General features: G+C 36.2%; 1 protein-coding gene across 1 annotated transcript; it reads left to right on the plus strand.

Moving 5' to 3' along the window:
- Positions 1–8,743: 8,743 nt before the first annotated feature.
- Positions 8,744–13,990, plus strand: LOC138934151 (uncharacterized). The gene is made up of 2 exons (XM_070297596.1): positions 8,744–10,180; positions 10,511–13,990. Exons 1-2 carry the CDS (start codon positions 8,744–8,746, stop codon positions 13,988–13,990), a joined length of 4,917 nt encoding a protein of 1,638 aa, XP_070153697.1.
- Positions 13,991–14,298: the final 308 nt, after the last annotated feature.

The following is a 14,298-nucleotide window of genomic DNA, read 5'->3' on the forward strand; positions in this document are numbered from 1 at the left end:
AAGCAGTGGTATCAACGCAGAGTACTCCGACACAACTAAAATTAATTATGTATGCATATAAAATTTTTATAAATATATTTATAATAATATTTTAAAACATCCTACAAATGTCCTGAACCGTCCTGGGACATATTCAGGATGATCCTGAGGATGTTTTGTGCTGTCTGGGATTATGATTATAATTCTGTTAAAAGATAAAAATAAAAGTTTATTTTGAATATAAACATATATATACTCTATATATACTTATTTTATAACGAAAATAAAAGTTTGTACTGAATAACTATTTATATACTTATTCTGTAACAAAAATAAAATTTGAAAGAATACTCGATATTAACTATATACTATATATACAGGGTGTTTCAGAACAACCTTCCATCCTTAAAATGACGTATTCCTGATTCTAAGACGATTTTTCCTTTACCAAAATTTGAATTGAAGCGTAATCTTTGAATTATAAGCAAAATAGTTAGCAAATCACGCGGCGAGTACAGAAGGCAGGCAGGAGCGGCGCAACGCGCCGCAACTGATCGTGCGATGCGTGACTACCACCGCATGAGTCGCTAACTATTTTATCTAAAACATAAAATTATTCTTTAAATAAAATTTTGGTAAAGAAGAAAATGTCTTAGAGTTACGTCAGAAGCAGTGGTATCAACGCAGAGTACTTAACGTCACTTTAGCGAAAGTTGTTCTAAATCGCCGTAAGCAGTGGTATCAACGCAGAGTACTTGTGTGTATGGCGGAGTGTGCGTAAAAGGAAGGAAGAGACAGATAAAGAGAGAGAGAGAGAGAGAGAGAGAGAGAGAGAGAGAGAGAGAGAGAGAAAGAGGAAGGGAAGGAGAGAGAGACGTTTATATACACGCACGCACGTACGCATACATTTTTTTTCTCACTCTCTTTCTTTTTTTTATACAACACTCATACACTCTCTTATTCGGTCACTCATTCACGCACTCAGTCACTCACCTGCTCACTCACAGCGTATCGAATCTTCATGCTACGTATTGTTAACTGCTGCACAATTATTATTTAGCGACGGACTGCGGAGACTGCGTGATCACATTGTAAATATATATATATATATTGTATATATATATATATATATATATATATATATATATATATATATATATATATATATGTTTATGTTTTCCACATTGCCTATATATATATATATATAGGCAATGTGGAAAACATAAACATATAGAATGGACTAAAGTTATATAAAAGAAGGTTAAGTCAGGAGCATCTCAAAACCCATAATGCATTGCAAAGAATCGACGTGTGCGCAGTCGCTATTGAAAAGAGATACTAAATATGGAAAAGTGATTCCAAATAAGGTAGATTTGTTATTGGCTCTCGCGACCTTTTACAATGCATCAAGAGTTTTTGGATGACATACACAATTTCAACAGTATGACATAGGCCGGTATTCAAAGTCAGTTCTTATTTTAAGGCCGTCTTAAGTAATGTCTTAAGATGCTAATACAGCTCTGTGATTTGTTTAGGATATTTTGTCCCTCTCCGTATAGAAAATCAACAATAAGATGCTAGGAAAAGAGATAAACATAGGCCTCTCATTTAGTACCTCTCTTTCTACAGCAGGCGCATATTTGTCTATCTCGCAATGCTCAATCCAATCTATATATCTATGGTAGAAAACTATTACAATATCCTTATTATTTATATACAGATTTTTTGTTGCATACCTGTTTTTCATGCTGTCCGTAAACAATTAATAATTGTACTGTATTCTTTCGCACTTAAAATTTCACGTATATGTCACGGCATTGTCATACAAAATACTCCAAACGATCCCCCCCCCCCTTGCCATTCCATTAGAGAGCATTAGTTTTTTTCTTTTTTCAAGGCAAATATGAGCCAACAAGCGTTTTAATTAGTTTTTCCGCGACCAATAAACGATTGTGCATCGATTGAACTAAGTTTGAAACAAAAATAATATCTTTTCGGTTAACTTCACACAAAATTTTGTTTTCGTATTTTCAAAAAAAATATTAACCAACAAATGTTGTAATTAGGCCAACAATCACCAACAAACGATTCGTAAAAAAAAAATTATGGAAGTGAATGTTGACCGGCTAACTTTATGGAGCCACAGATTAATAGACAGATAGCCAAAGACCCGGGTTAAGGCGAGACCGGCATTTCTCACTGGTTTCAGCGCCATACCGTGGTTAGCGGCCAATGCAGTAACTACGTTCTCAATCTTTACTTAGCAAATTTGCAGCAAAGTATTTAATAATTATATTTATTTAAAATATTTATTTAAAATACTTTATTTTAAATAAATAATACTTTATTTTAAATAAACTATTTTTAGGTATATCCGCATGTGCAATGAAATAAATTTCCTAAAATAAATTTTTCTTAATCTTGATTGAATATAATGTAGAAAATATCTGCAATAAATTACTTTTACTTTTTTTCTTATTCTTGGAACAAAAGTATCAAGCATTTAAGCAATCATGCATTTTAATCAAATTATGCTTTTAATTTATAGCTTTTTATTATTAATTTATTTTTACTTATTATTAATTTAATTAATTTTTTAATTTATAAATTCGGTTGGATGTCCTATAGTGCGCACCTATGCACATTAAAGACTATTATATACAAATTTACACAAGTATAATTAAAACAAAGTCTTTAGAAAATAAACAATATAACAATAGGTGCGCTCCGCTTGACGCTATTTTTGCTTTGAAGATCAAGATTCTTCGTCCTAATTACTCCATCAAACGTTTCGGAGTGCACCTATCGAATATATAAAAACTTTTATAAAATTTTTATATTTTTTATTTTATCTTTTGGAGCGTAATTTTATTGATCTAATTAATAAGATTTTTGCGATTAAAATAACACCAAATATTCGGATACAGATTTTTGCGATTAAAATAATACAATATTTGGATGAATTTCAATTAGATGCGAATCAAAAAATTTTTTTATTTATCTAAGTAAAAATTATTCAAATTATATCGTATTTGATGTCATTTTAAACGTAAAAAAAAATCTCATGAGTCCGTTCCCATACAGCACCGAAAGATTGCAAAAACGTTGCATAGATCTTACATTGAAACATTGTAATATTGCATAGAAGTTGCGAAATGTTTCTGCAATGTTACTGCAAGCCTGCGGCAACGTTGAAATGTTCGCCCTCAGAAATATTTCAATGTAAGACTACAGTAATGTTACAGTACAATGTATTTGTAATATTTAAAGACATTGCTACAAATGTGCAAAACGCTTCAAATTTAATACATAAACTTTGAGAACATATAAAAACATCCAAGAGAGATAAGAAAAAAGATTGTGAATTTACGCAATTACAACGAGTTTTTTCAAGTCTCTCTTGGATGTCTTTATATATTTTCCAAGTTTATCTATTAAATTTGAAACATTTTGCATATTAAAAAATTATTATCAAATTTTTGCTTTTATATAAAAATGGGAACTATTAAACAATTTTCTGTTATCTAATTAACATCGCTATTTTATAAATTATTTACAAGTTTAAGAAATTGATAATGATTAAATAATTTAATTCATAAAAATAAAAATTTTATTTATATAAATATTAAACTCCATACTTTAAGTAAACAATAAACGGATAATTTTAATTTTTTTCGGATAATTATTTGTCCGATTTCTGAACACTTAATTCAATATCTGAATTTCCTGTGTTGGGATTGTATCAGACAAATTAATCTAATAAAAATAGTTATTATACTTTTAATATTACTAACCGCTTTTTGCAAGCTTTATATAACTATCGTAATTAAAACTTAAATACGGGATAGATAACGTAATGCGCGCCGCATAGTGGTAAACGAACGAAGTAGCGATTATCAAAAACTGTCTTTTGTAATGTTTTTGAAATGTTTTGTTGTAACATTCTCATAAAATATTACAATTCCATATTCCAATAATGTTTTAACAATATTTCATTGCAACTTGCAAGATTGTAACATTGCTGCAATGTAATTGAAATGTTCTGTGCTGTATGGGTTATAATTACTTTCAAAAATGTAAAAGAAGAAATAAAAGTTTTTATTTTTATTTCATAAAATATTTAAATTCATATAAATCATTAAAAATTTTTATATTTTACATTTTATCCGTTTAAAAATAATTTTAAACGGATAATGGGTTTATAAGATTTTTGCGATTAAAATAATATCAAATACGACATAAATCGGATTCTTGAAAATGTCAAAACTATTTTATAAATAAATAAGTTGAATTTTGTGAAAAATAAAGAAATAATTAAGTTTTAAAAATTTTAAATAATTTTTTTAAATAAAATTTAATTAGAAATTTTAAAAATACACCGTGTTAAGTAATAAAATATAAAAAATATGTAATATGTGCAAAATATTAAAAAAAAATTTTTTCACATTTAAAACTCATGATTTTTTTATGTTTAAAAAATGTAATCTTAATATTTAATATTTAATGATTTAATGTGTTTATGTAACATTTTATATCTCTCTCACACACGCATGAGCGAATGCATGCGTATCTGTGTGATAAAATCTTATATGTATGAAATTATTATATATTGTATTAAAAATATATTTTTTAATATAAATGTCTTTTTATTAAAAAAAACATGTGTTTTAAACGTAAAATAAATTTTTTAAGAATAAAAAATAATTATTTGTATAACGCATTTATATGCATCTAAAAAACATTTCTTAAATGTTAAAATTTAGATCTTTTTTCAATAAATAAAAAGTGATTTAACTCACTATTTTAATGGTTTTAAAAATGTTTTCCAAATTTTTTCAAAAACATTTTTAAAAGTATTTGTTTACTCTTTAGTGTTATTGGAACGTATGTCGTTTTTTTCGGTAGACTGTAGATTAATGTATCAACAAATAATGAAAATTTACTTTATTAAGTAGTTTCCGGCATTACTTCAGAAGGCAGGATATTATGTGCAGACCACATTTAAAAAAAAGAAGATTTACAAAGTTGTATATTAGAAGAAACTCTCATACCATACATCCCAAAAAATACTAGAGTTTCTTATCTTGTCGAAGATAATGTCGAAAATATTGCAAAAAAGTAAAAAAAGTTAGTAAAAAATTGTGCAGAAAATGTTAAATCACTCAGATGATCAAAATTACACTCCAATGAAAGTCGATATTCATATATATCGATTTTCAAGTATACAAGTATTACAAAGGTCACCAAGAACAATAAATAAAAAAGTATAAAATTTATAGTGAGTCAAAAGCCACTATAATTATAATTTTACACAATTTTTTTATTATACCAGAGTGGCCCCGAACGTTCCAGTCAGACTTTGAGATTTTATAGGAAATTTAATTCTGAACAAAAAAATTCGTATAAACATGAGTCGAAAAATGCTTTCTTAAGAAATTATCGCTCAAATCTCTGAAATCGTGATTATTTTATACATTTTTCCAAATATTATGGAAAATGTGCGTCTTTTAACAAAAAGTACTGAAATAAAATGCTTTCTTAAGAAGTTATCGCTAAAAAAACCTCTGAAATCGTGATTATTTTATACATTTTTCCAAATATCATGGAAAATGTGCGTCTTTTAACAAAAAGTACCGAAACAAAAGTTGTTTCTCGCGATGCCGAAAGTGTGTTGGAACTAAGGGGGGACATTTTGAGAACAGTTAGTTTTTTCATGTCTTTATTCATTTTCTACTATTACGTACTATTTTAGTTTTAAAAAATTTATTTTGTTTTCATAAAAGAAAAAGATTCTTATTTTTTATTTTTATCGTTTTTTCAAAAAATTTATTAAGTTTCATTTTCTTTTTATTTCATTTTCTTTTCACCTTTTGCTCTTCCTTTGCATCAGAAGATTTTGAGTAATAACTTCTTAAGGAAACATTTTTCGATCCATGTTTATAAGAAATTTTTCGTTCAGAATTAAATTTCCTATAAGATCTCAAAATCTGGCTGGAACGTTCGGAGCCACCCTGTATATGTATACAGGGTGTAACAGAGCGCCCGTATCAGCAGTTTTTTGAGGAAACAACGTATTTTCGTGAAAAATGTTTTATGCAAAATTTGTAGAACTCTAAGTGGCGCATTATATAATAATATTAGTATGATGAATAGCACCGTCAAGATCATATAAAAATCAAATTGAATTTTTTAAATTCATCCCCCTATTTTTCATAATATATTCTTGTTGCTTATCTCGAGAGCTTTCCAAAACACTATAAAGTATTTTTCATTAAAAGTACCTTTTAAGTTATTTTATATTTTAATCTGACATATTTTGATATAAAAAATTTAATATCTCGTAAAATATTTAGTTTTTGATAATCTTACCGTAATATTTTTATGTACAGATAATGAGACAAATCAATTAGTATAAAAAAATAATTGTTTTTAAAAAAATTATTTACAATGTATTTTTTTAAACAATTATTTATTTTTTTTTTGCATTAATTGATTTGTCTCATTATTCTGTACATAAAAGTATTACGGTAAGACTATTGAAAACTGAATATTTTACGAAATATTTTATTTTTTATATCAAAATATGTCAGATTAAAATAACTTAAAAAGTACTTGATGAAAAAATACTTTATTATAATGTTTTGGAAAGCTCTCGAGGTAAGCTATAAGAATATGTAATGAAAAATAGAGAGTTCTATTTAAAAAATTCAAAGTGATTTTTATATGACCTTGACGGTGCTATTCAAGGTTATACTAATATTATTATGTAATGCGCCACTTAGAACTCTACAACTTTTGCATGAAACATTTTTCACGAAAATGCGTTGGTTCCTCAAAAAACTGCTGATACGGGCGCTTTATTACACCTTGTATATACAGGGTGTTAGAGAAGTCTGGAAACGATCGAATATCTCGAAAACAAAACTTTTCTGAGAAAAATGTTTCCAACCAAAGTTGTAGAGCTTTAAGTGGCGCATTAAATAATAATATTAGTATGATCTTAAATAGCACCGTCAAGATCATATAAAAATCACTTTGAATTTTTTAAGTGAAACCTTCCATGCGCGCAGATTGGCAGCAAATTTAATCAGAATTCCATGCCAAAACCATAGCGATCTGTGACCACATTAAGCTCAGGTTTTGTCGACAGAGCCTGCTGACAGGCAATGTGAGCAGATTGGCAGCAGAAACCACGCAGAGCCTGCGCGCAATCTGACGGCAGATTGACAACAGAAATCGAGCAATTTCTAGACATTTATATAAAATGGTACATTTAAATGGATTTAAACATTTAAAGGATCTCGAGTCCAAGTAGCAAAATGACAGTAAATTTTGGTCACAAAATAACCAATTAGAGTTAATCCTAAAGTTAGGTCTCATAAGATTCAAAAATGACGTTGTTCAAGAAAGTAAGCGTTTTATAAACTATATTATTAATTTTGTTTCTCGAACGTTCTAAAGCGAGACGTTACGTGCGAAGCCTTGTTTTCATTCCGTGTTTGCGGTTTCTTCGTATCGTTCGATTCTGACAAACACCTCGTTGTCGATAGCCGATTGGCTCTCGGAATCGAACGATCGAAATTCCTCCTTTTTTGTAGTACCCGTATCAACCAGGACTATTGTACGTGGATCGCAGAGAAGGTTTTTCGTTAAGACACTTCGTCGCAAGTCTTCACCGGGAGCACACCGAACGCCTAACGCTCATAAAGTTATAATTAAACGATAATTCGCGTGTCCGCTCATATCTTGCTGTCGCGTGCGATTACCTAAGACGGTCCGGGAGTTGGTGTCGAAAAGAATAAATACTGTTCAACAAACTAAACCCGGACAAATCAATTACGTCCTATCTCTCCGATCGGCGAAACAAATAAATTCTGTTAATGTGGACGTGTAAATCGAAGGCGCGGCTAAATTAAATGGTCCTTCGAGCCGGATTTTGGAAAAACAGATAGTGATTCGGTAATCAGTTCGCGGAGTGCGAGTGAGAATGGTCCTTCGAGTCGGATTTTGGAAAAACAGATAGTGATTCGGTAATCAGTTCGCGGAGTGCGAGTGAGAACGCTGACACGCTAAGGTAACAGCACTTATAAAAACTATCGCGAGACGGAGACGGTGCGCGATATCAAAACATCTATCCGCATTCCGCTGCCGTAAATAATAACGCGAGTGCGTTGAAAGGACTTCCGGGAAAATAAAGTGCGCGAAGTCAACCTTGCATCCCTTTGCATTATTAAAGTTGTGCTCTTAAGCACAACATATCATTATTATTTGCGCCCTGCGTAATCCGCAGTGCCGCGCAAATCTCGCGCTTCTTAGCGCTTTGCACAGCTTAAGTGCAATCTTTGTGCTCTTTAGCACTCCGCACCTCAAAGTGCGTCCTGCGTAATCCGCAGTGCCGCGCAAATCTCGCGCTTCTTAGCGCTTTGCACAGCTTAAGTGCAATCTTTGTGCTCTTTAGCACTCCTCGCCTCAAAGTGCGTCCTGCGTAATCCGCAGTGCCGCGCAAATCTCGCGCTTCTTAGCGCTTTGCACAGCTTAAGTGCAATCTTTGTGCTCTTTAGCACTCCGCACCTCAGAGTGCGTCCTGCGTAATCCGCAGTTACACATAGTTGTCGCACGCTTTAGCGCGCGGCACTGTTAAGTGAAAATTATAGTGCGTCTTCGCACATCCGCGTGCGACGGACCAGTCGTCACGCTTCAGCATCTCTACAACCCAAAGGTGGTGAATTGTTGCTGAAAGGCTTCATCTTATCGGCCTACCATCATGACGGACTCGCTGCAGGGCCTCCTCATCGAGCAATCTATTACAATAAGCTCGATGAAACGAGTGTTCCCCAACTTTAAGAAAATGGGCAAGGCCAACGTCACGCAATACAAGGCGAAGAGTCGACTGGACGCCTTGGAGACATTATGGGAAAGGTGTCAACGTCTCAACGTCCAGCTTCAGCAAATAGCAACGGCCGACGAACAGCGTACAGTCCCATACTTCACCGAGGAGGAATTCTTTACGGCCGAGGACGTCTACCACGAAGCGGCGGACTACCTCGCAGACGTGATAGGTAAATTCTCCCGGTGCGACCCAAATGCGGCATCAACGGTAAGCGACATTTCTTCCCGCGAATTGTCTGGTGCGGTTTCATTGCAATTACCACGCATCCCGTTGCCGAAATTTTCCGGTAATTTCGCGGAATGGGAAAACTTCCGCGGAATATTCGAATCGCTCGTCGCCTCGAAAGAATCGCTGTCGAATACGCAGAAATTACATTATTTAAAAGCCAGTGTCACGGGCGAAGCTGCTGTATTAATTAATCATGTTAAGATTGCAGACGCAAATTACGATGGTGCGTGGAAATTACTTATTGAAGAGTACGATAATCAAAACGCGATTATTCATGCGCATATTCAAGCTTTCGCTGATTTGCCTATTATGAAAACGGAATCCGCTGTCGAACTCAAAAGTTTACGCGATACCGTTGCCGCGTCATTAGCCGCGTTAACAAATTTAGGCAGACCTGTTGAAAAATGGGATGACTTATTAGTCTATATTGTTTCGCAAAAATTTAGTCCACGCACACGTAATGAGTGGAATCTGCAACGCGGTAAATCAACCGCATCTCCGACGTACGAAGAGATTCGAGATTTTATGACGTTGCGAATTCGAGGACTAACCGATCATTCTAAGTTAAATGCCGATACTTCGTCTCATAAAAATAAAGGCTCTAATCGGGCCTCGGTGAATAACGTAGCCACCGAAAAATGTTTGAATTGTTCCGGCAATCATAATTTGATGTTATGCGACGAGTTTAAGCGTAAATCCGTCGAACAGAGAACTCAGTTTCTCAAATCACACAAATGTTGCTTTAATTGTTTAAAAGTCGGCCATTTCCCGACCTCTTGCAAGAGTAAAAAACGCTGTAATTTGTGCCGACGAGCACATCATACGCTCTTGCATCGTGCATCAAATATACCAGTACAGAAGATTGGTGAAAATTCTGTTTTGGAAAACAAAACTCTTAACGCTCAACCGAGCGGCTCGGCCACCCCTGAGATAAAGAACGAGACCGCCGTCGCTTCCGTTCAAACGATTCATTCGCCGCTGAAAAATCCGCCGAACGTGTTACTAGCCACCGCATGGGTAATACTGCGTACCATCGAAGGACGTAAATTTAAAGTTCGTGCGTTGTTAGATCAAGGCTCGGCTGTTAGCTTTATTTCGGAATCGTTGTGTCAAACTATGCGCACGAAACGTTCCCGCGCGAGCCTCCACGTACAGTGTTTCGGCGAACGATACAGTGGCGTAGCGAAATCTCAGGTGTCTCTTACTCTCGAGTCTTGTAATGGGCGAGGTTCCTCAACCTTTTCTTTGACTGCTTTCGTATATCAAAAAATTACGTCATACGCTGGCTCAAAGACTAAAACCGTAGATTATTGACCGCATTTACGGAAATTATCTCTCGCGGATCCGGATCCGTTTAGCAATCATCCGATCCATCTGCTCATCGGATCAGATTTATATGGATCGTTATTAAAGCAAAAGGTAAAACATGGTCCGACCGGCACTCCGACGGCCCAGCTTACTGCTTTAGGATGGATATTATCCGGTCCTACCGGCACTTCTAATTCAATTACCGGTTCCGCGACTTCATTAAATTGCGTAACAATTCCTTCGCTCGATTCTCTCCTTCAAAAATTTTGGGAGATCGAGGAAATTTCTTCCGAACTTCCGCTGTCGGAAGAAGATAAAAAATGCGAACAACATTTTATCGAAACACATCAGCGTGCCGAAGACGGCCGCTATATAATACAGTTACCATTTAAAACCAACCCTCCGCTCGATATAGGAGCTTCGCGCGAAACTGCCGCGCTTCTTTATTCGAAATTAGAACAACGCCTACGAAAAAATCCGGATCTCGCGAAACCCTATCATTCTTTCTTAAATGAATATAAATCTATGGGTCATATGGAATCTGTCTCCGACGAAAATCCGACGCTTAACCAAGCGGTGTATATACCGCATCATCCGGTACTACGCGAGTCTAGCAGCACGACGAAACTTCGCGTAGTATTTAACGCGTCGTGCAAAACGAGCAATGGTTCTACATTAAATAATCATTTAATGACCGGGCCTAAATTACAACGCGATTTGTCCTCAATTATCCTTCGTTGGCGTCAATTTCGTTATGTGTACACCGCCGATATCGAAAAGATGTTTCGACAGATCCGCGTTCATCGAGACGATGTCGATTTTTTGCGGATTTTTTGGCGATCTAATATTAATTCTCCGATACAATCTTATCGATTGCTTACAGTTACATACGGTACTGCTCCAGCTCCGTATTTAGCCATGCGCGTTATCAATCAATTAGCTATCGACGAAGGTCATTCCTTTCCAAAAGCACAAACAATAGTACAAGATTCTATTTACGTCGACGACGTTCTATTTGGCGCCGATGAAGTTCCGTCGCTAAAGGAAAGTCGCGATCAGCTTACGAAATTGATGGCGCGAGGCGGTTTTCATTTACGCAAATGGGCTGCCAATTCTATAGAATTATTAACAGACATTCCTCCGGGAGAGCATGAACTCGCTATCGCTCGTACATTCGATAAGGATGATACGCTTAAGGTGCTCGGACTTGAGTGGATACCACGAGAAGATTCGTTTCGTTTTCAAATCGAGTCACCTTCGGTCAATATGAATACGAAACGTCTGATACTATCATTTATCGCGAAATTCTTCGATCCACTGGGATGGGTTTCTCCGGTAATAATCACCGCGAAAATTATGATTCAAGAACTGTGGCTAAGAAAACTCGATTGGGATTCTCCTATCACGGCGGACTTGTTAGAGCCCTGGAAAAAATATTGTGCGGAATTCATAAATTTAAAAGAAATTCGCATTCCGCGATGGACTGGAATGCATCCGGAAAATTTGGCTATCGAGTTGCACGGATTCGCCGACGCGTCTAATCGAGCGTACGCCGCTGTCGTTTATTTAAGAATTCTCCGATCGCTCAGCGAGTTTTCAGTAGTCTTAATAACCGCAAAATCAAAGGTAGCGCCGATTAAAACGATTAGCGTGCCGCGTCTAGAATTAAATGCCATAGTCTTATTAACTCGATTGCTAGAATTCGCGCAAAAATCGTTAAATATGCAGCACATTCCGACGTACGGATGGACAGATTCTTCGGTCGCGCTCGCATGGTTACGAGGCCATCCATCAAGATGGACTACTTATGTGGCGAATCGTGTATCGGAAGTACAAACTCGGCTGCCGTCGATTAAATGGAATCACGTCCCATCTAAAGAAAATCCAGCGGATTGCGCGTCGCGAGGTTTGTCACCAGCTGAACTCCGCGATTTCGAACTTTGGTGGGCCGGCCCCGCCTGGTTGCGTTCCCCTTCTACCGCGTGGCCGATCCATGATAAATTAAAAGATCCACTTGAGGCCGATCGTCAGATAATCGAAACCGAAACGCGTAATACGATCGTTTGTCATGCTCAACATATTCTGGAGTGGCAATTACCGAACGAAGTCTCTACATGGAAGAAGTTAATTCGAGTCACGGCACGCGTGCAACGTTTTATTAATAATCTAAAATGTCGCGCGACCAATACGAACGTGAATACGACGTGCTTGTCCGCTGCCGAACTCAAAGAAGCTTCCTTGTTTTGGCTCCATTACGTGCAACAACGTCATTTTCCATCCGAAATTCAAGCGTTAAACGATAAAAGTTTACTGCCAAGATCCAGTTCTTTGTTATCGCTTTATCCCTTTCTCGGGAAAGATAAATTAATTCGCCTTGGCGGGCGGATTGACCATTCGTCACTCAGTTATGATGAACGGCACCCTATAATTTTACCGAAACATCGAATTTCGGATTTATTAATCGCTCAAGCTCATAAAGCCTCTCTTCATGGAGGCACTCAATTAATGTTAAGAATTTTACGCCAAAATTATTGGATAATTTCAGCGCGCACCAGTGTAAAATCTCTTATACGTAGTTGTGTAAAGTGCGTACGCGAACGCGCACGTACCTCGCAACAGCTGATGGGGAATCTCCCCCAGCCCCGCGTCACGCCTTCGGCTCCGTTCTCGCACACAGGCGTCGATTACGCCGGGCCGATGAATATTTTTCCGTCAGTCGGCCGCGGTCAACGATCCAAAAAATATTATGTTGCCGTTTTTATTTGTCTCTCGACAAAGGCCGTCCATTTAGAATACGTAGATGATTACGCTACTAACGGTTTTCTCTCCGCCTTTCGGAGATTTGCAAGCCGTCGCGGTCTTCCATCCGACATGTACAGTGATAACGGCACTAATTTTCAAGGCGCGGACCGCGAATTAAACACTACCTTTCAGCGACTTGTCGCTGACCCTCAAATACAAGACGCTATCGCTAATGATAACATAAAATGGCATTTTATACCTCCCTCAGCTCCGCATTTCGGCGGACTTTGGGAAGCCGGTGTCAAAGGATTAAAGTTTCATTTGAAACGAGCGATTGGTTCCCGAACATTATCGCAGATCGAGTTCGCTACGCTGCTGTGTCAAATCGAGGCTTGCCTAAATTCCCGCCCGATTTCCGCGTTACATGATGATCCGAATGACTTTTCCGCGTTAACTCCGGGTCATTTTTTAGTCGGTCGCCCGTTGGTAAGTCCGCCTGAAGAATCTGTTTTAGATATCGATTCGAATCGGCTGTCTCGATGGCAGCAAGTGCGTGCGATTTTAGAGCAGATCTGGCGTTCTTGGTCTTCTGATTATTTGCATACATTGCAACAAAGGCGTAAATGGCGAGAAAACGAACCGGAGCTCAAAATTAACGAGCTGGTATTATTGAAAAATAATTTGGCACCTCCTTCGAAATGGGAACTCGCACGAATATTAGACGTACATCCGGGATCGGATGGGCATGTCCGAGTAGTTACATTGCGTACTGCCAAAACCACTCTAAAGCGACCAATAACGCAGATCTGTCAGCTACCGATATCAAGTGACACTGGCTCTTAAATTAATTTGCGTTTTCTTTATGCGTTAATAATTAAGTTTGACTTTAATTATCGTCACGCTCTGTATATGTACATATATCTATTCTAAGAACGCCTATGTAAATAACCCTATGCTAAGATTTACTGATTAAGTTAACTCATGTATTTCGATTGAATCATCAACGATCTTTATCGGTACTCTTTTCCTATTATTGTATGTTGAAAAATTTGCTGTAGAGCTCTTCGGACCGTCTGATCGAGAATTATCATTAAGATGCCGTGTATCGATTATGGTGGTAGGATTTAACCAGTTATTTCGTAACCTACCCG

This window comes from Polyergus mexicanus, unplaced genomic scaffold (assembly GCF_030449975.1).
Source record: "Polyergus mexicanus isolate NDT 795.1 unplaced genomic scaffold, iyPolMexi1.0 SCAF_6, whole genome shotgun sequence".
NCBI classification, from domain to species: Eukaryota; Metazoa; Arthropoda; class Insecta; order Hymenoptera; family Formicidae; genus Polyergus; species Polyergus mexicanus.